The sequence below is a fragment of the Phycodurus eques genome, chromosome 1 (genome assembly GCF_024500275.1).
Source record: "Phycodurus eques isolate BA_2022a chromosome 1, UOR_Pequ_1.1, whole genome shotgun sequence".
NCBI classification, from domain to species: Eukaryota; Metazoa; Chordata; class Actinopteri; order Syngnathiformes; family Syngnathidae; genus Phycodurus; species Phycodurus eques.
This window is the reverse complement of record NC_084525.1, coordinates 7,369,654-7,389,396: the sequence shown is the minus strand read 5'-3', so window position 1 is coordinate 7,389,396 and position 19,743 is coordinate 7,369,654. Positions and strand designations below refer to the sequence as shown.

Here is a 19,743-nt window from a genome sequence, read left to right as displayed (position 1 = left end):
CCGTGCTAAGGGCTAACGATGCCTGAGTGACACAAATACTTCTCACCCCAAATGAGTATTGTAATTATGTTTTTAAATATAAAGACGGTATCAGTGTCACGTGGGGATATTGATCCACATCCGCTAATACTGACAATATGTTTAATATATGCAATACAAGAAAATATGTTAGAATGAAGCATGCAGCTATGCATACAGCCTTTTAAAACAAAGTATTTGTGTATAGCCAAATTGACAAGGGGCATTTTCTTTTTTTAAAGAATTAACTACAGTAATAAATAATGCCATTTTAACGGTGCAAATTGTCTCGTGGTTTGTTAACCTCATATAGTGTATTTCTGATAAATTAATGTATTTCTAGTAAATGATCACCATCGAAGCGAGCCACTAGGTGACACACCCGGGGGAAAAAACCCGAGATTTTAAAGGTGTATAACAAATACAGTACTTCGTCTACCGGGCGGGCGGAGTTAGCAGCAAAGCTGAGGATTCGGCTTCGCTTACATTGGCTCCGACTTCCGCCCAGCTCTGGTACAAAAGCGAGGTAACTAATTACTGACATCGATCGGAAAGTCTTCTTTCGTTTTGATAGGCGAAGACTCTTCACCGAAAGTGACCACCGTGCTTTGGAACTACATTTAAAGGCATTTTCTTGAGTGTGGAGTGAGATACAATAGCATGCCGTAGCTACATTTACTTCACCTCAAGAATAGCTTTTCTCTCGAGCTGCACTTACGCGTCGACTTTGTTGTGGAAATACAGTAAGGTCACATTACAGTTGACTTATCTGCGTCTCCGGTTCGACTTTCTTCATCTTATAAAGACGTCGTCTATGAGGTGTGAAGTGGACTTATAATGGATGCAACTCCGCTCTGATCACGCCGCTTCGATTCAAACTCCGTCTGCCGTTCCCACCATGTCAAAGGTAGATGTTGGTGCTTCATACATATATCTATCATACGTGAATCGTAAAGATCCGATGAGTTTTATTCCTGGAAGAGGGGTCGCCGTCGCCGACGTCATCGCCGGTAATTAATGAATATTACTCCGCGAGTGCATTGGCCTGAGGTTCCCCCTGTAGGCTCGGGACCTGCTTTGGGTATATCATAGGAGTTGACGAGACCAGAAAGAAATAAACTTACGCCGCTTCTGGTGTTAAGAAGTAACGATACTTTTACTCCGTTACAATGATCTAAATGTCGCTCGCTACTTTATCAATTATTGCTTATTTATCAACTATTTCGTGGGCGAGACTACGACCTTTACTTCCGCATTGGGCACTGTTTTTGTCAATCCAATTTAAGCACTAGTGACGTTTAAGTCTAGTTCACCAATCAAACGGAACAAGGCAGTCACATGATCTCACATAACTTCTTCCATTGGGCTTCCCAGACATAGGTATTCAGGTTATATAAGCCTGCCCCGCTGATTGTCGTGCGTACGTGGCGGCCATGTTGGGAAGGTCGTCGTTACCAAGAAGGCAACGGCGGGCTACTCGCGTTTACATTTAGACGAACGAAAACAACAGCTTTCATATATTGTAGTATTTGTCTGGTACTGTCTTCCCAAACGTGGGTATTTCAGATCACTTATAACTTGAGAAAACACCGTGCAGTAAATTGCAGATGGTTTGTTGTAGTTTTGACTCTGCATACACACACGCCCAAACACGGCAACATCAGAATTTGCAGAATAAAATATATTTTTTTTGTAATTGTTTTTTTTTTAAATTTATGTTCATCCTGTGGTTAAAAAAATCAGACGTTACTCACCATGTACTCACGTAATTTTTTGGAGGACTACTTTTTACTTTTTTCTTGAGTCACAATATTGTCAATTAACAGTACTCTTACTTGTGTACAATGTTAGGCTACTCTACCCACCTCTAGAGAAGACATCCTCTTTTGCTACTCTTATGTTCAAGCAACATGTTTGCTCATCAGATCAGCCAGTGTTGTATTTGTTGCAGAAATATTTGTTGTCTTTTGTATTTTCGCGTTGAGGTGCTGCGGGTGGTGGCCCTGGTTGTGGTCCCAGTGGAACCGCCAAGCACGCGTAACTTCAGCGACAAGAGTTGATCCGCTATTACATCTTGTATTAATTCGGAAACGTGGCTACAATTATCTAATTAGTGTGCGGATGTTAATGTCAAATGTATTAAGCAACGGAGTGATTTTAGGGATGATGTCACAACACAGAATGAACTAACTTCAAATGCAGAAATTGCCAATAAAAACAGAAAAATATTGTACTTAATATTTTCCTGGAGGATGCATTTGGGATTAGCCTTTGAAATTGGTAATAGTGAAAAATTAAGTGAAACAGACAATGATTTTAGTGAATTCTTTTCCAGAAAGAGTGCTTAAAGAGGAGGATGCTATTCATGTGGCACAGCTTGAAGCTGGCATCAGGCGCAGGTGGAGATGGGCCTGGCTCAAGTTGAAGACCAAAACAAAAAAGCAAAGAAATGGGGCATAAATCTTAAATTTGTACAACCGCAATTCCAATGAAGTTGGGACGTTGTGTTAAACATAAATAAAAACAGAATACAGTGATTTGCAAATCATGTTCAACCTATATTTAATTGAATACACTACAAAGACAATATATTTAATCTTCAAACTGATAAACTTTATTGTTTTTAGCAAGTAATCATTAACTTAACATTTTATGGCTGCAACACGTTACAAAAAAGATGGGACAGGGTCATGTTTATCACTGTGTCACATCACCTTTTCTTTTAACAACATTCAATAAATGTTTGGGAACTGAGGACACTAATTGTTAAAGTTTTGTAGGTGGATTTTTTTCCCATTCTTGCTAGATGTACAGCTTCAGCTGTTCAACAGTCCGGTGTCTCCGTTGTCGTATTTTACGCTTCATAATGCGCCACACATTTTCAATGGAAGAAAGGTCTGGACTACAGGCAGGCCAGTCTAGTACCCGCACTCTTTTAATACGAAGCCACGCTGTTGTAACACGTTGTCAGAGAAGTTTCTTCAAAACAACTGAGACAAGCCTGAGGACTGTATCGAAATGAACTCACACCAACCAAGATTGTCTTTTCTGCTAGCGAGGGACAGCAGAGCAACTCACTGGCTGAGTGTGCTCACCAAGACTGACAAAGAAGTGCTGCCCTCGTCCGCTATTTATTTCAAGCAAAGCAACATGCAACACAGTGGATGTGCAGGTGCACCGGAAAAATGCTTAGATCGTTTCCTGTTATTTTGACAGTTTTCTTTAGCAGTCAGCATAGTTCCACATCTTTGTTGAGGAAGTGTGAACCAGACAGGTTAAATAAGGGTGAACCATACAGGTTAAGTAAGGGTGAACCAGACAGCTTCCTTGTCTCATCCACACATCTGCGTGGGCGAATTTCTACAAAATATGAACATGCTTCAACCATGTTAACTATAATTCTTTCACACACGTGCAGAATGTGGTTTGGCATTGTCTTGCTGAAATAAGCAGGGGCGTCCATGAAAAAGATGTTGCTTGGATGGCAGCATATGTTTCTCCAAAACCTGTATGTACCTTTCAGAATTAATGGTGCCTTCACAGATGTGTAAGTTATCCATGCCATTGGCACTAACACAGCCCCATACCATCACAGATGCTGGCTTTTGAAGTTTGCGTCCATAACAGTCCGGATGGTTCTTTTCCTCTTTGGCCCGAAGGACACAACGTCCACAATTTCCAAAAACAATTTGAAATGTGGACTCGTCGGACCACAGAACACTTTTCCACTTTGCATCAGTCCATCTTAGATGAGCTCGGGCCCAGAGAAGGTGGCAGCGGCGTTTCTGGGTGTTGTTGATAAATGGCTTTTGCTTTGCACAGTAGAGTTTCAAGTTGCACTTACGGATGTAGCACCGAACTGTATTTACTGACATTGGTTTTCTGAAGTGTTCCTGAGCCCATTTGGCGATATCCTATACACATGGATGTCGGTTTTTGATACAGTGCCGCCTGAGGGATCGAAGGTCACAGGCATTCAATGTTGGTTTTTGGCCTTGCCGCTTACATGCAGTGATTTCTCCAATTTCTCTGAACCTTTTGATGATGATATGGACAGTAGATGATGAAATTCCTAAATTCCTTGCAATTGTACGTTGAGGAACATTGTCCTTAAACTGTTCGACTATTTTCTCACACACTTGTTCACGAAGAGGTGAACCTTGCCCCATCATTGCTTGTGAATGACTGAGCAATTCAGGGAAGCTCCTTTTATACCCAATCATGGCACCCACCTGTTCCCAATTAGCCTGTTCACCTGTGGGATGTTCCAAACAGGTGTTTGATGAGCATTCCTCAACTTTCTCAGTCTTTTTTGCCACCTGTCCCAGCTTTTTTTAAATGTGTTGCAGCCATAAAATTCTAACTTAATGATTATTTGCTAAAAACAATCAACTTTATCAGTTTGAACATTAAATATATTATCTTTGTAGTGTATTCAATTAAATATAGGTTGAACATGATTTGCAAATCATTGTATTCTCTTTGTTTAACACAACGTCCCAACTTCATTGGAATTGGGGTTGTACATCAACATGTATTTGAGCGGTGTAAATAAATGTTTTTCTGCGTGAAGAAAATTTATTTATTTTGCCTAATTGTACTCTTCAGGGTCTTCCATTTAGCTTAATTTATGTTAAAATCAAAAACATTCTCTGTTCCACTGGGAAACATTCCCAGTGGATCACCCCAGCCCCCCCAGAGAATTGTTTTTTTTTTGTGTCACCTTTTTCATGCCTTTGGTGTTTGCATGTCCGTTTGTATTTTTCCACAGCTTTGGTTGTTTCCATCGAATATTTGTAACGCAGGTTTCACTATGATTCCCATTCCTTTCACAGGGGAGGAAGCTAAATTGAAACTATAAAGTGTGGAGCAATGCTGAAGAGATGACACTGGACTAAACAGCTGGGTGAATGTGAGATAGTGTTGGGGGGAGGGTAGCAGATTTTAAGTGGTAAAAATACATTTGTCAAAGAATTTAGTCATGGAAAAAGTGTAATACTAAAAAAAAGTGGGGATTTGGGGAATGTTTTACAAATTTATTTATATCACTTAAATTCTGCTTTTTTTCCCGCCAATCTCACATTGGATAGGAACAGTTTAAAGTTGGAATGCCATCCATCCATTTTCTGAGCCGCTTCTCCTCACTAGGGTCGCGGGCGTGCTGGAGCCTATCCCAGCTGTCATCGGGCAGGAGTCGGGGTACACCCTGAACTGGTTGCCAGCCAATCGCAGGGCACATAGAAACAAACAACCATTCGCACTCACAGTCATGCCTACGGGCAATTTAGAGTCTCCAATTAATGCATGTTTTTGGGATGTGGGAGGAAACCGGAGTGCCCGGAGAAAACCCACGCAGGCACGGGGAGAACATGCAAACTCCACACAGGCGGGGCCGGGGATTGAACCCGGGTCCTCAGAACTGTGAGGCTGACGCTCTAACCAGTCGGCCACCGTGCCGCAAGTTGGAATGCGAAAGATGAATTTTTTTTCTGAATGTCTCATTCACTAGAATTTTTAGGGGTGGAAAATGTGCAAAAACTTGGACTTTTTGGAAGTGGGAAAACACATGCCCAAATCTCTGGAATTTGGTGAATATTAAAAATTCAAACGGGAGTTTGTGTGTGTGTGCGTGTGTGACAAATGTAGCTGTGAGGTTCATGTTGGTGCTTTGATTGTATTTGGGGTTATCTTATTTCTGCTCTTCAGATCTCTGTTCCTTTGGAAGTCCTGGAGGAGATCTTCTTGAATCTTCCCCCTCAGCAGGTGGTCCAGATTTGTCGGCTAGTGTGTCGTCAATGGAAAGACATTGCTGACAGCCAGTCTTTATGGAGAGACCGATGCAGGAGAGAAGGTCATCACCTACGCAATGCTTCCAAGGTACCCAAGGACTGGAGGTTGTTTTACTTCTTGTGCAAGAAGAGACGAAATCTTCTCAAGAACCCGTGGGCAGAAGGTTGGGAAAGAAAAGAGGCCGATGTTGCTCTGCTGTGTTTAACTTTTTCATCACAGTTGTAACCTTTTGTTTTTCCAGATCAAATGAGAGGTTGGCAGATTTTGGAGAACAACGGTGACCGATGGAAAGTAGAGTGTGTCATGGTGGCACATCCAAATGAAACCATCAAGAACAGCTTTGTGACTTCATATGGGTAAGTATTCACAAGTGAAAAGGTAGAACAATGGCATTTCCCTTAACATACAGTCATAACAATTTAATCTGATTTTCTCCAGCATGTGCAGGAAGTCCCAGCTGATTGATTTGGAGTCGGAAGGTTACAAGGCATCATTTATGGATCACTTACAGCCAGACATCAAAATATCTGATTGGTGAGTGGAAATAGACACAGGCGGTATTTGTTTAGTCCAGAAAACATAATGATAGCACATCCGCCTCACAGTTCAAATCTGGCCTCGCCTGTGTGGAGTTTGCATGTTCTCCCCGTGCCCGAATGGGTTTTCTCCAGGTACTCCGGTTCCCTCCCACATCCCAAAAACATACGTGGTATGTTAATCGAAGAATAGGGGTGAATGTGATTGCGAATGGTTGTCTGTTTATATGTACCCTGCGACTGGCTGGCGACCAGTTCAGGGTGTCCCCCCACTTCTCGCCCGCAGTTAGCTGGGATAGGCTCCAGCATACCCGCAACCCTAGTGAGGATGAGCGGTGTAGAAAATGGATGGATAATTTTGATGATTATACCTTACAGCTACTCACTTAAGAAGTTGTTTTCAATCTTTGTCAATTGTGGGCCTGTGAACCCCTTCAAGACTCCTAAATGAAAATGGTGTTTGTCCATGACTGTTTTTCTAGTTCCATCCATCCATCCATTTTCTGAGCCGCTTCTCCTCACTAGGGTCGCGGGCGTGTTGGAGCCTATCCCAGCTGTCATCGGGCAGGAGTCGGGGTACACCCTGAACGGTTGCCAGCCAATCGCAGGGCACATACAAACAAACAACCATTCACACTCACAGTCACACCTACGGGCAATTTACAGTCTCCAATTAATGCATGTTTTTGTGATGTGGGAGGAAACCGGAGTGCCTGGAGAAAACCCACGCAGGCACGGGGAGAACATGCAAACTCCACACAGGCGGGGCCAGGATTTGAACCCCGGTCCTCAGAACTGTGAGGCTGACACTCTAACCAGTCGTCCACCGTGCCGCCTTTTTCTAGTTCCAAAATGTATATTTAATAACATGAGTATTTTGGCAGTCAGGGTTCAACATTCAACCTGACCCTTAGATTTTCTTTGGTACTGCTTGGCTGGTGTTATATTATAGGTATGCCCCTCGATGGGACTGTGGCTGTCAATACAAAATCCATGTGGAGCTGTTGAATCAAAGGAAGAAGCCAATTCAGATCTTTTCCCCCGAAGAGATTTATTTTGAGCAGTGGAATGACGGTAAATGGAATCAGGTATGAACACTGCCTGCGCATTTATTTGACCCATTCAACGATGATTCGAGGAAAATACAAATAGTTGTTGTTTTTTTTCTTTCAGATAACACACGTGTTCCAGAACTATGGGCCAGGAGTGCGATACATTCGCTTTATCCACGGAGGCAAGGACACGCAGTTCTGGGCTGGATGGTACGGCATTCGCCTTACGGACAGTTGTGTTGAGATATGTCCTGCGATTGACACATAGTTCTTGGTTTTCACTTAATGTGATGTGTGTCAGAAAGATTCCACGACTGCTTCATGCACTCCTGGAATGATTCTTCCGGGATCTGCTGCAGCGCCATCGTTACGTCAGCCACATCTTTAAAACAGGTCCCCTTGATGATCCCCTGAGGTTGGGAAAGGTGGGGCAAAGTCACATGAACCCAGGTTGAGTGAGGTTGCTCCTGAACGGCAACGTTTTACTCCTGACACCAGTCCTGGAATTTTTCTGACACACTTCGTTTTTGCTTCCTGCCTTCCTTTTGCGTAATATTGCACAAATTCTGCAAATGTCACTTTGGGAACATCTTTTACCACCAGGAAATCATATGGTATTTTGGCTGGCATCAAACCAAAGAGAGAAAATGTGAGGAGGCTAAAATGGATTAATAGCATTCACATTAATTTCAATAGGAAAAGATGATTGGAGTTGAGTATTTTGAGTTACAAGCTGCACGCTCATAAGAGTTGAATGAATTCAACTCTTATCTCAGGGCACCACTGTATTACAGTTTGCTGGAAGGCTAACATATTAGCCACTCTGACTAGCCCACAATGCAAACTGCGAGCAAACGACAAAATATATTTGGACTTTGTTTTACGCCAGTTGTCCAAACATTGTCTGACATAAACAGTTTTTGTTTTAATCTGGATGCTTTGACTTTATGGATTATTTCTTATTTGTTATGACCCATGATGGCTTCTGTGAACAGATACATGGCAATAACCCGCATCAGCTAGTTCTGTTGTAAAGACAAAGGCATCTGTTTGCTAGGAAGGCAGTGTGAAAGAGGCTGTTAATTAGTAAATACTGTTGACAAAGACATTTTGATGTACAAAGCTAGGACCTTTAAACGTACAGTACATCCTTCTGATTATCCCTATACCAAAGTCCTTGTTTTGACAGGCTTTCTTCTTCCAGTCGTATTCTACAGCAGCCAAAGTTTAGATCCAACACTATACGTGTAATTTAAAACAAAATGGAATTAACTGTGTGGAACGCTGCAAATATATTTTTTTTTTTTACTTGAAGATGTGATTTTATTTTATTGCTCACCCAAAATTATAGAATGTACAATCCTTGTCTTGCCATTATCCTCAGTATTTAGCAGTTATAAACTGCGTATTGTATTCCAAACATTAGCTTACTTTGACTGATCCAACTTATATATGATGAATTTGTGTAATAAATACTGCTCCTAACATTGCACTGTGTCAGTTGAACTTTCTAAACCATTAAGACAGACAACACAATGTTAAAGTCTTTTCAAAATACTAGTTTATTGTGACATTTTAATCACAAGGAAAATACAGTACAGGTTGATGTTAAATTGAAAAGGAAAAAATAAAAATAAACCCATCTTCCGATTGGAATTAACACTTTCTGGTCATTTTATTTCAGCATCACCTGAACTTCTCTCTTAACTTGCATCAGTAATGCACACTTATCAGTCCATAAGTTATGATTTATTCCAAGCATATGTACAAATAAATCAAGCCCTCATCTAGGAGTGGCGATAGTACAAGACCAATGCAAACACTTTCTGGCATTTAAAAACCTTCACAGGATCTGGAATCAAAACACTTAAGTTTTGTAAAGAAGTGTGACACACCGTCACTATCTGATGTAATGTAGCCGTGTCGGCCATCTTTAAAAAGCATACACTGGCCTCGTTCTCTGCACCTACAAAGTGAAATATCAGCATTTGTGTTAAGTATTCAAGATAAATACAACTTTCTATGTGGAGTGTTCACACTGCAATATAAACTGGCATTGTTAGCTAAAAGCACTAATAGGTCAAATAGATCTGTCCCAAGGCTGATTTTTATAATTTTTGTGTTTTATATTCATACTCTGATTGAATGAGCAACTAAACGCACTCAACTACTCTGTGCATTAATACTGTATGACAAAACGAGCCATTCTGTAGACTTAAATGAAGCGGAATTGTCTAGACGTCCCCTACTTTTTGATATATTTTAAAAAGTCATCGTGTGAGGCCATTTCGAAGTATGAAGTCAGCACAAACCGCATCAATTCTTAATCATGCTCACGCTGAATATGTATTTAGGTTAATTCAGGCAGGAGGCAAATATTTCATGATCTTTCAACTTGTGGTGGTCTGTGTATTGCTAACCTAGGGAAGGGTGTGGAGAAGGCTGAGGCCAAACTTAGAGCAGAACACATTTACGTCTTTTCTTAGGTTCGGGGGGCTCCAGGGCGGCCAGTATTGCCTCATCAAACACATTCTTTAATCCTTTCTGTGGAAACAAAACAGGTTCAAAACAAAGACAACAAGACATCTGCTGGGATCTAACAGCAAAAAGGAAGCGGAGGAGCGATGTGGCGAGGAAATCAGATATTCCTTTATTCAAATGACATGAGACAAGACTCCCAAGGGAAGCAGAGGAAGGAATAAGAGGGGGGGGGAAAGAAAAAAATAAGTAGAAAAAGAACGTGGAGGTAAATGCTTCTTAGGGTACAAATGACACTAGAGAAAACAATAATTCTGTGACAGAGACATGCATGCAGGGAAGTAGAAGTGAAGTTTGGCACTCGTCAGATCAGGCAGCCTGTGTAAGTGTGATTAGGCCGAGTTGGAACGCAAGGACAAAATGTTCCCCAACATTTCATCTTAGTAGTTAGCTTGACGTTTTCTTTACAATGAGTAAGCAGCAGACGATTGAGAGGCAAAGAGAGTCAGTCAGACATCAGAACAGACAGCATTTTCTCTTTCTCTGCGTTTCAGGGGGCTCTAAAGCGGCTAGGATGGCCTCATCAAATACGTTCTTGAGTCCCCGCTAAGGAAAGAGGGAAAACGAGGAAAGACATGCACATGACAGTTAGATAGAGTTGGAAAGGCAGCTGCGGTTAGGAAACGTTGGCTCAGCACACCGTCGCTAAATGATAGCACTTACCTGCGTGAGGGCTGAGCACTCCACATATTTGACCGCCTTAAGGTCACGAGCCAACTTCTCAGCTGTCTCCGGGGTGATGGGCTTCTGTTTGTTCTTGGCTAACTTTTCCACAGTGGAGGGGTCATCGCGTAGGTCGATCTGAGTGCCTACCAACAGGAACGGGGTCTTGGGACAGTGGTGGGTGATTTCCGGGACCCACTAGAGGAGGGAAAAACTACATGAGCCTTTTACATCCACCTGGATACACCAATTATTTGACATCAGAACATTGAAAGTTGAAAACAATGTCCCTGCGCACACTCATGGCCGACAACGAGGCGTTCTACAGCAGCCAGACTAGTCCGAAGGCCCTGTCAACATGGTGGCTGTCAAGTCGGACTTAAAATAAAAAATTCTCTGCTCACTCTTCCTCCTTTTTCTGCGTGACATTCATGCGCTCACGGCTTACAACGAGGCAATCTGAAGTGGCTGTGCAAGCGGACCATCCAAAGATGCATTTTCGAGGTTCAGGCATAGCTAGCTAGCTAACTGCACGTCACAATTGTACTGGATAACCGTACAAAGGTGCTCAAGTTCTTATATCGCAGAACACGGGCAATTCATGCCAGGGCCAAAATCTGTCACTCGGCTCCCGTTTTAGCCACGCAGAAGAAGAAGAAAAAAAAAATTGGAAAAAAGAAATGGAACCGAAGAGTTTAATGCGATATCTACAGAACTGTTAACTAAATAGTTCTCAGTCTTTGTACATTTTCAACATGTATACCAGACGATTCAAAAGCATACACTATGTGCTAACCACTCGTTAACTTTGCTGCCGCTACTTGAACCACACAGGTGAATATAGTATTGTTTTACTACTAACAAACCATTTGTGTACATTCATATAACATTTATACACTCTCTGTAAAATGCTAGGTCAACTTATTATTTGCATGTTGACCAATGCTGTACATACAGAAATCACTACATCTCCTGATCTGTTGTGTTGTTTTGCCCGCCTTGTCAGATGACTCAGTCAATACTGTAAGCATGCAAAGTGCCCTTTGTGAAGACTTAGCAAAAGAAAAGCCCCAATCTTGCCACTGCACCCAATCCTGAGTTTAAATCTGAGGGCCGAAGGGTGGCGATCTCTGAACAAGATGCTGGAAGAGAAAGAGAGAACTGCTCCTTTCAGTAATGTGGAAAGACTGGTGAGACGCAGCAGCTACCTGAATGGAAAAGGAGGAATAGTTCTCTGCATAAGCAGGCTGGAATGTTGTTCAAGGTTCTAATTCACACTTCAGGGAATTTTCTTAGCAACGAAGTTAATACATTGGGAAACTATTTTAGGTAATAATTATGATAACAATATTAATAATAAGTCAACATACATCCCAAATCATCTTTCCCCATTGAAATGGAAATTCTATTTATCCATTCGAGCCCCCCCAAAAAAGTACCCAACAAAAAAAGGAATGTGTATTTTCCTGAGGAAAAGTAGTACTTTATATTTTATTTTTTATAAACATACAATAATGCCATCTAAACAGAACGTAAATAATAATTTAAAAAAAAATTCCCACTTTTTGCTTTGTTTTAAATGGACTTGCTGTTCCTTTTGGTGGCACGCCTTAGGCAGCTGGGAGCATGATAATACAGACCTACAACTTTAATCGAGACTGGAGATGTTCCAACTCCTCAGCAGTAATATTAGTCATTTTTTGCAGAGGATCAATAATGTATGCCTGTGAGTATTATTACATTATCTGTCTACATGTGTTGCTCCACAATTTATTCAAATGTCTGTTAAAAGGTTCGAGCATCGCCAAATAGATGCTGTTAGCCTGGATATAGTGTTTCTCCTTATGTGTTAGCATTGAAGCCAGCAGAGTTAATGGCTGAGCAATGTGGTTATTTTAAATACACAATGTGTAATTCTCTTTGCTTCATGTTTAGTTTAGCAGCAAACTTAAACGAGGAGTGTCAATAAACTGCATGAAGCCTATTTTTGGAAGAACTGTCCACTAAATATATCCGCAATACTGCTGCTTACCAAGAGGTGAATTGAGTCACTATTCACCAGAAAGCACTCATATCTCAAGTTTGTGCTTGCAAGTCAAAGCAAAACAAATTGGCAAAACTACGGCTTTTATTTGGGGGAGAAAAAAAACAGTTGTGTTTGACTTTAGAGGTTCTGCTGTATTTGATAGAAAGTAACTAGTTGGGAAAATGGGGTGCAGGCAAGTTGAAACCCACTCACCTTTTCTTTAACATTTTCAAATGAGGATGGCGAAACAACTGAGAAGCAGACTAAGAAGACATCCGTCTGTGGGTAGCTTAGTGGTCGTAACCTGTCATAATCTTCCTGACCTGTGAGGAGATGCACCATTAAGTAAAGCGCCACTTGATACAATTATTTAACTCATTTCAACTTACCTGCTGTATCAAATAAACCAAGGGTGTATGGTTCACCACCAATCATTACAGTTACTGCATAGTTGTCAAACACCTGGTTGAAAAAAAATGCATCTTGGTTTAACAGGCCTAATCTTACACCAACTGCACACCCAGCAACGCCGCTGAACTAGACAGTCGCAAACAAATAGATGATTTGATTGTGAAAAAATACATACAAAGTTCGCATGTGGCAGCATTTTGCAGCATTGTAGGTCATTTCACAAAGAACACACACACACAAAAAAACTACAAAAAAACACCACCATTCGGTGTTTTTTTCAGAAAATAGCTAGGGATAGGTTCCACAGAAAAAAATTTATCAGTGAATTTGTGAATAGTGAACTATGAGCATGCAATATGGATTATTGGTGCTATGGTTTAGCGATAGTGGACGGGATCTCACTTGGAACTAGGGCTGCACGATATGGTCCAAAACCATTAACTGTATATTTTTTAAGCTGTATCGCAAAACACGATATATCTTGATATTCTGATTTCTTCTGTAAATTACTAGATGTTAAAAAAAAAAAATCAACCTTTTGATTCATAAATTAACACCAATATAATGAATCAAGAAAAAAGTTGGATTTTGAAAATGAAACGTTCTCAGTTTTAAACTGATAAAAAGCATGCATGCGCACAGGAGTTTTCTGGATGAGTGGGGGAGTGTGCTGCATAATGTGAGAGGTGCACCAGCTGAGAGTGAAAAATGAAAACATTACGTGAGGATGTACCTGGTAGAAGCGATAGTCATTTTATACAGTGGGGAGAAAAGTATTTGCAATTGTGGAAGTTCTCCCACTTAAAAAGATGAGCGAGGCTTGTAATTTTCATCATAGGTATACCTCACCTATGAGAGACAAAATGAGGGGAAAAAAATTAAAAATAAAAAAAAATCCAGAAAATCACTGTCAGATTTTTAAAGAATTTATTAGGAAAATGAGTATTTGGTCACCTACAAACAAGCAAGATTTCTTGCTCTCACAGACCTGCAACTTCTTTAAGAAGCTCCTCTGTCCTCCACTCATTACCTTCATTAATGGCACCTATTTGAAGTTGTTATCAGTATAACAGACACCTGTTCATAACCTCAAAGTCACACTCCAAACTCCACTATGGCCAAGACCAGAGAACTGTCAAAGAACACCAGAAACAAAATTGTACACCTGCAACAGGCTGGGAAGACTGAATCAGCAATAGGTAAGCAGCTTGGTGTGCAGAAATCTACTGTGGGAATGGAAGACAGACAAGACCACTGATAATCTCCCTCAATCAGTGACTCTACGCAAGATCTCACCGCATGGGGTCAAAATTATGACAAGAACGGTGAGCAAAAATACCAGAACCACACGGGGGGGACCTAGTGAATGACCTGCAACAAAAATAGAACGTTTTGGTAAAAACTCAACTTCTCGTGTTTGGAGGAGAAAGAATGCTGAGTTGCATCCAAAGAACACCATAACAACTGTGAAGCATGGGGTGGAAACATCATGCTTTGGGGCTGTTTTTCTGCAAAGGGACCAGGACGACTGATTCATGTAAAGGAAAGAATGAATGGGGCCATGTATCATGAGATTTTGAGTGAAAACCTCCTTTCATCAGCAAGGGCATTGAAGATGAAACATGGCTGGGTCTTTCAGCATGACAATGATCCCAAACACACCGCCCAGGCAACGAAGTAGTGGCTTCGTAAGAAGAATTTCAAGGTCCTGGAGTGGACTAGCCAGTCTACAGATCTCAAAGTTGGAGTTGAAAGTCGGTGTTACCAAGCGACAGCCCCAAAACATCACTGCTCTGGAGGAGATCTGCATGGCGGAATGGGCCAAAATACCAGCAACAGTGTGTGAAAACCTTGTGAAGACTTAAGGCCTCTTTATACTCCCGCGGTCGCACGGCCGACAACGCCCACATTGCATCACGTGACCGATGAATTGGCCCGCGCGGCCCCTCTGCGTAGCTTGCCATGCACACGACAAAAATAGTTTCTGTGCGTTGAACGCCGCGGAGATCATCTCTCGTGATTGGTCCGTTTTAGTCACATGCTGTGATGCCGTACTCAGCGTGCCCTTTGATTCTACATACCATCTACGCCGCTGCCGCCTTCTCGATCGGTTTTGCAGCATCATTAAACTTATCATCTGGTCATCTAGGTCCATTTGTCCTAGCAGTCACTGTTCCATGGTCGCCATTGTTGCTTTGTTCCTTGTTACGGAAGGGAAAGTGGAAATGGCCAAAAAATGCAGAGGAAACTCCACCCTGTGTTGTCCTAGCCAATACCAGCAGTAGTGACACCCTCAACATGGAGTTGAACTGCAGTACATTTTCAAAACTGCGAGCGTGGGTTGCACTCGAGTATGAAGGCAAACTATGTGCCGGATAGCCGCAGTGATGTCAGCTCAGTCACCGTCCGCGCGAGTATAAAGAAGCCTTTACGGATAACGTTTGACCTCGGTCATTGCCAACAAAGGCTATTTAACAAAGTATTGAAATGAACTTTTGTTTTTGACCAAATACTTACTTTCCACCATAATTAGCTAATAAATTATTTAAAAATCAGACTGAATTTTTTTCTTCTCATTTTGTCTCTCAAAAGTGAGGTATGATGAAAATTTCAGGCCTCTCTCATCTTTTTAAATGGGAGAACTTGCACAATTGGTGACTGACTAAATACTTTTTTGCCCCACTGTACATCTCACACGCAACAACCTCCGATCGAGTATATATCGGATAAAACGGACCATCGGGACTGAATCATCTTTATTTGCCAAGTATGTCCAAAAAACACAAGGAATGTGTCTCTGGTAATTGGAGCCGCTCTAGTACGACAACAGACAGTCAATTGACAGAGAACACTTTGGAGACAAAGACATTGACAAAAGAAAAAGCTGAGCAGTAAAGGGTTGCTAGTTAACTGGTAATGCCAGTACTATTATTTATTTTTATTTATTTGACAATTGTGCAAAAAGATGCAGAGTCCTCTAGCACTTAGAGCAGTTCAAATGACTAATATTGCAATAGTCCGGTGCAATGACCATTGTGCAAAGGGCGACGAGACTTCAAGGAGTGTATGCGGTTTAAAGTGACGAGTAGTGCGATAATCTGGGACAATGTTGATTGTGCAAATGTTGCAGATACTCCTCAATCAGTGTGCAAATGGAGCAGATGCTACTCTGGCATGACTGGCCAGTATTGGTCAACAACAGATATGCAAATGTCTCGCCACGCTGCACTAACTACAGTGAGTGCATGAGTAATATATAATTGGACCCACAGAAATGTGACAACGAACTCAAGTCAAAAAATTGCCAGCATGTTGTAATGGAATTGTAGGTTAGGTGTTTAAGAAGTTGATTGCAAGAGGGAAGAAGTTGTTGGAATGTCTGCTAGTTATAGTTTGCATTGATCGGTAGCGCCTACCTGAGGGAAGGAGCTGGAAGAGCTGGTGACCGGGATGCGGAACAATGTGTCCAAAAATATTTTCCATTTGTGACTTAAAATGCCGCTGACAAAGTCTGTTAGTTTGAGAATTGGCCACTGTTTTAGGCCATGGAAAAATAACCTACAAAACAATTTCGTACTGTACAGAAATATGGGTGCATATAGCCTTAAAAAAAAAAAAAAAAAAAAAAAAAAAAAAAAAAAAAAAAAAAAAAAAACGGACAATCAGCTATATCAGACACCAACCCCCCCCCCCCCCCCCCCCACACACACACACTATAAGTCCATTCTATCGAGGTTCCACTCTATTCGATATATCCCCCACCCCTATTTAGAACCTAAGTGAGTGGCGACGCCACTCACTTGTGATTCATTATTTGGAATCGCAAACGTATTGCAGCCGGTCGGCAAATCACAGAAACAAGTTGCAGAACCATGTTGTCACGTCGCTTGGCGTGCGGCTAGCTTTATTTGTCTGTAATCAAGGACCCATGCACAAACGCATACTCACTGTTGGTACATATTCAGAGGGGAATTTGTTGGTGGTGTATGAAATCAGTAGACAGGTTTTTCCCACTGCTCCATCGCCCACCACCACACATTTGATGGTCTGCATCTCACTTCCTTGTGTTAGGGCGGCCGACAATTCTTAAAAATGACAAACATTACATTTTAATAAATCAGATTAATCAGATCTCAAACATAAAAATTACAACTCAGCACTATTTTGCACACAAACATCATCATTGATAGATTGAATTGGATAATTAATGTTTATCCAATTGCTACTGAAACGATGCAAATTTCCCTATTGTGGGACTAATACAGGTTCTTATATGACAAATATTTATTAATAACTGTTGTACTTTTAACCTACCCACATTCTGAAGTCACGTGTACAGTGACGTACTACAGTGAACCCTCGCTACTTCGCAGTTCGACTATCGCGGATTCACGACTTCTGATTTCTTTTACAGTGAAATTTTGCATGCCGTTTTTTACAGCGTACGAACCCGCATTGTGTCCTAATTGACTGTATTTTTTACAGTGAATTCTGCATGCTGTTTTTACAGCGTACAAACCTGCATTGTATTCTGCGTCCTGATTGGCTACGTCTTTTGACATAGTACTGTAAATATCTGACCACCAATAAAGTTATTGAAAAAACAAACGTCAGCGGTGTGAGACGTAATGCAGACTACGAGACAAATTTACGAGACAAAATACGAGACATCAGACTACGAGAGAAATTTGGTCTTTCACGATTGCACTATGTCAGACTACTGCAATAAAATCTTGTATTCCCATAACACCGCATCCCGTTTTTTACGATCACTGGGCTTCATCTTGTCAACTGAAACGTGACCGGATACAAATAAAAATGTCACAAAAAGTGGATACATTAATTACTGTATGTACTTCCTGCCATCTAGTAGAAGACCATTTATCATTTGTTCTGTCTGTCACAAGTATATACAGTAAATGAACAAGTAATTTAAATAGACACATTGCTCCATCTTGTGATCGGATCGGTGATAGGTTTTTTTTTTGTTTTTGTTTTTTAAACTCGCTGATCGGTCCCAAAAATCCTGATCGTGTAAGGCCTAGTTCTCAGGAAAGCAAGTATACGTGTTATAATACTCAGACGAGAATTTTTAGTTGACAATGTTCAAAAACCTCTAGGTGAGGAAGATCATTTTTCAAATCCATCAGTCAATCCATCACTTTAATGTATATCTTTCTATGCTTCTGCCAAATGCAATGTAAACTGACCGATCCGCACACATTTATTTGGCCCGGCCGCTGGCCAGGTCTCCTGTGACGTTACTCTGACCCGCCATGGTTACTCATATTTTCAATTGCTTCAACGTTGCTACATTTATTCCTTACTATGTATTGTTGTTCATTCTCTGCTCTTAATTACTTTTTAGGTGTGTTTTGTTTTTGCTAGATTTTCTGATTTAATTTTGGATTAATTAATACTGAATAATTAACATAATTCTGAATATAAAACAACTATTGTATGTTGTCCGTGTGTGTGTTTAACAAGCTTTCCAACAATACCATTATCAACTTTTTGAAAATAGGATACAGATTAAGGTTATGAGAGTTTGAAACTCAAATTTACCAAAACAAGTCACAGTTAAAATCTTGAGTCCCATTATCTTAGCCAAAAATTGGTGCATTTTCACTAGTGTTAGGGATTCATGACTTTTTAATTATTTGTTACAGGAAAATCGCTGGAACCGCTTTTAAATAATTGTCTGATAATGCTGGTCTGATGTAAAATATAATCGTTGTACATTTTCACATACATCAAACTATACAATTAAAACAAAATAGCCACATTTTTACCAATTAACTTCAATTAGTGGAATACGTCCCTCCACAACATCTAAAATTCAACAAACGTTAACGTCTGCTCAATAGAACGAACCAACGCGAGGGCAATCATGTCTTTGAAAACGTATCCAGTGGTTGTCGAAGTAGACATCCTGAAATTTAACAAACGGTGACGAAAAACAAACAAGCAAAAAGTCTTCTGTCGTCAAGCTATGCTAACGAAGCGTTAGCTGTTTGGTTTGCTAGCTGCGCAAAAGGCCGAGTAGCCTTGGCTGAGTTTCTGTGAAAAGCTAACAGGAAATCACGCATAAGTAAGTGTTTTTATCTAGTAAGAGCAAAACACAACATTTGTTGTAATAAATAACGCCGTTAAATGTAAGCATGACTTACCTGCGGCCCTTCGGAAAGACCACTGGCTAGCACTAGCTTAGCTTCGATGAGACCGGGCGTTGGCACGGAGCGTAATTTGGCTCACTACTTTAGTGCTTCCTACTCATCTGTTAAACTAGAAATAATACAAGCGGATATCGAGAGTGCGGAGGGGAAATGCAATAGATAACAGTTTTAAAAAATTACATTTACATTTTATTTAGGTTGTTTTTAAAGATCTTTCGTCGTGTTTGTCATTTGTCGTATGTGTTATGTTCGTAGTTGAATGATGTCGCGTTGTTGTTGAGCTTTTATTTCGAAAGTGAGCGTTCATGCCCTCTAGTTGAAAATTGACCACGCGGTTAGTTCGGATGACGTCACCTTGCGCACTGACATTCCTTGGATTCTCAGCTGAATATGAGCACTTCCTCCGAACGCATACACGGTATTGCTAGCCCTCACAGAAAGGAAAACTACAGTGTAAACAAATGGACACATAAATGCATTTTTTTATTTTTATTTCGAATACTCATTCGCTAAACAGCCGAAGAACTGTTTAG

The 19,743-nt window shown here is 40.9% G+C and overlaps 2 protein-coding genes across 6 annotated transcripts; one reads left to right on the top strand and one right to left on the bottom strand.

The window, feature by feature from the left end:
• The first annotated feature begins 464 nt into the window (after positions 1-464).
• Positions 465-8,885, top strand: LOC133401796 (F-box only protein 6-like). 2 transcript variants are annotated; one of them, XM_061675212.1, is made up of 7 exons: positions 465-925; positions 5,725-5,971; positions 6,050-6,164; positions 6,247-6,342; positions 7,297-7,432; positions 7,518-7,606; positions 7,698-8,885. In XM_061675212.1, coding segments are annotated over exons 1-7 (750 nt in total). In that variant the 5' UTR covers positions 465-859; the 3' UTR covers positions 7,699-8,885. The 2 variants fall into 2 exon arrangements, with proteins under 2 accessions (XP_061531196.1, XP_061531187.1); XM_061675203.1 differs by having other exon boundaries at positions 467-544; positions 824-925; positions 7,518-8,885.
• Positions 8,886-8,934: 49 nt separating this feature from the next.
• On the bottom strand, positions 8,935-19,520 carry LOC133401807 (cell division control protein 42 homolog). 4 transcript variants are annotated; one of them, XM_061675243.1, is made up of 7 exons: positions 19,205-19,388; positions 16,983-17,119; positions 13,013-13,085; positions 12,837-12,946; positions 10,598-10,795; positions 9,817-9,940; positions 8,935-9,362 (listed from the first exon to the last, which is right to left on the bottom strand). In XM_061675243.1, the coding sequence occupies exons 2-6, from the start codon at positions 17,085-17,087 to the stop codon at positions 9,851-9,853; spliced, it is 576 nt and encodes a 191-aa protein (XP_061531227.1). In that variant the 5' UTR covers positions 17,088-17,119; positions 19,205-19,388; the 3' UTR covers positions 8,935-9,362; positions 9,817-9,850. The 4 variants fall into 4 exon arrangements, with proteins under 4 accessions (XP_061531227.1, XP_061531237.1, XP_061531209.1 ...); XM_061675253.1 differs by lacking the exon at positions 19,205-19,388 and adding an exon at positions 19,397-19,520 and having other exon boundaries at positions 8,935-9,940; XM_061675225.1 differs by having other exon boundaries at positions 8,935-9,940.
• Between the last annotated feature and the right edge of the window lie 223 nt (positions 19,521-19,743).

What these genes read in the sequence shown, in the direction of transcription:
- LOC133401796 (XM_061675203.1), top strand. Translation starts at nt 860, where the DNA reads ATGCAACTCCGCTCTGATCACGCCGCTTCGATTCAAACTCCGTCTGCC. An exon ending in CCGTTCCCACCATGTCAAAG is followed by an intron (nt 926 to 5,724) that starts GTAGATGTTGGT and finishes TCTGCTCTTCAG; the next exon opens with ATCTCTGTTCCTTTGGAAGT. An exon ending in ATGACGGTAAATGGAATCAG is followed by an intron (nt 7,433 to 7,517) that starts GTATGAACACTG and finishes TTTTTCTTTCAG; the next exon opens with ATAACACACGTGTTCCAGAA.
- LOC133401807 (XM_061675253.1), bottom strand. Translation starts at nt 17,087, where the DNA reads ATGCAGACCATCAAATGTGTGGTGGTGGGCGATGGAGCAGTGGGAAAA. An exon ending in CCTCTGAATATGTACCAACA is followed by an intron (nt 13,086 to 16,982) that starts GTGAGTATGCGT and finishes TTTTTCAACCAG; the next exon opens with GTGTTTGACAACTATGCAGT. An exon ending in TTGAAAATGTTAAAGAAAAG is followed by an intron (nt 10,796 to 12,836) that starts GTGAGTGGGTTT and finishes TCCCTCCTCTAG; the next exon opens with TGGGTCCCGGAAATCACCCA.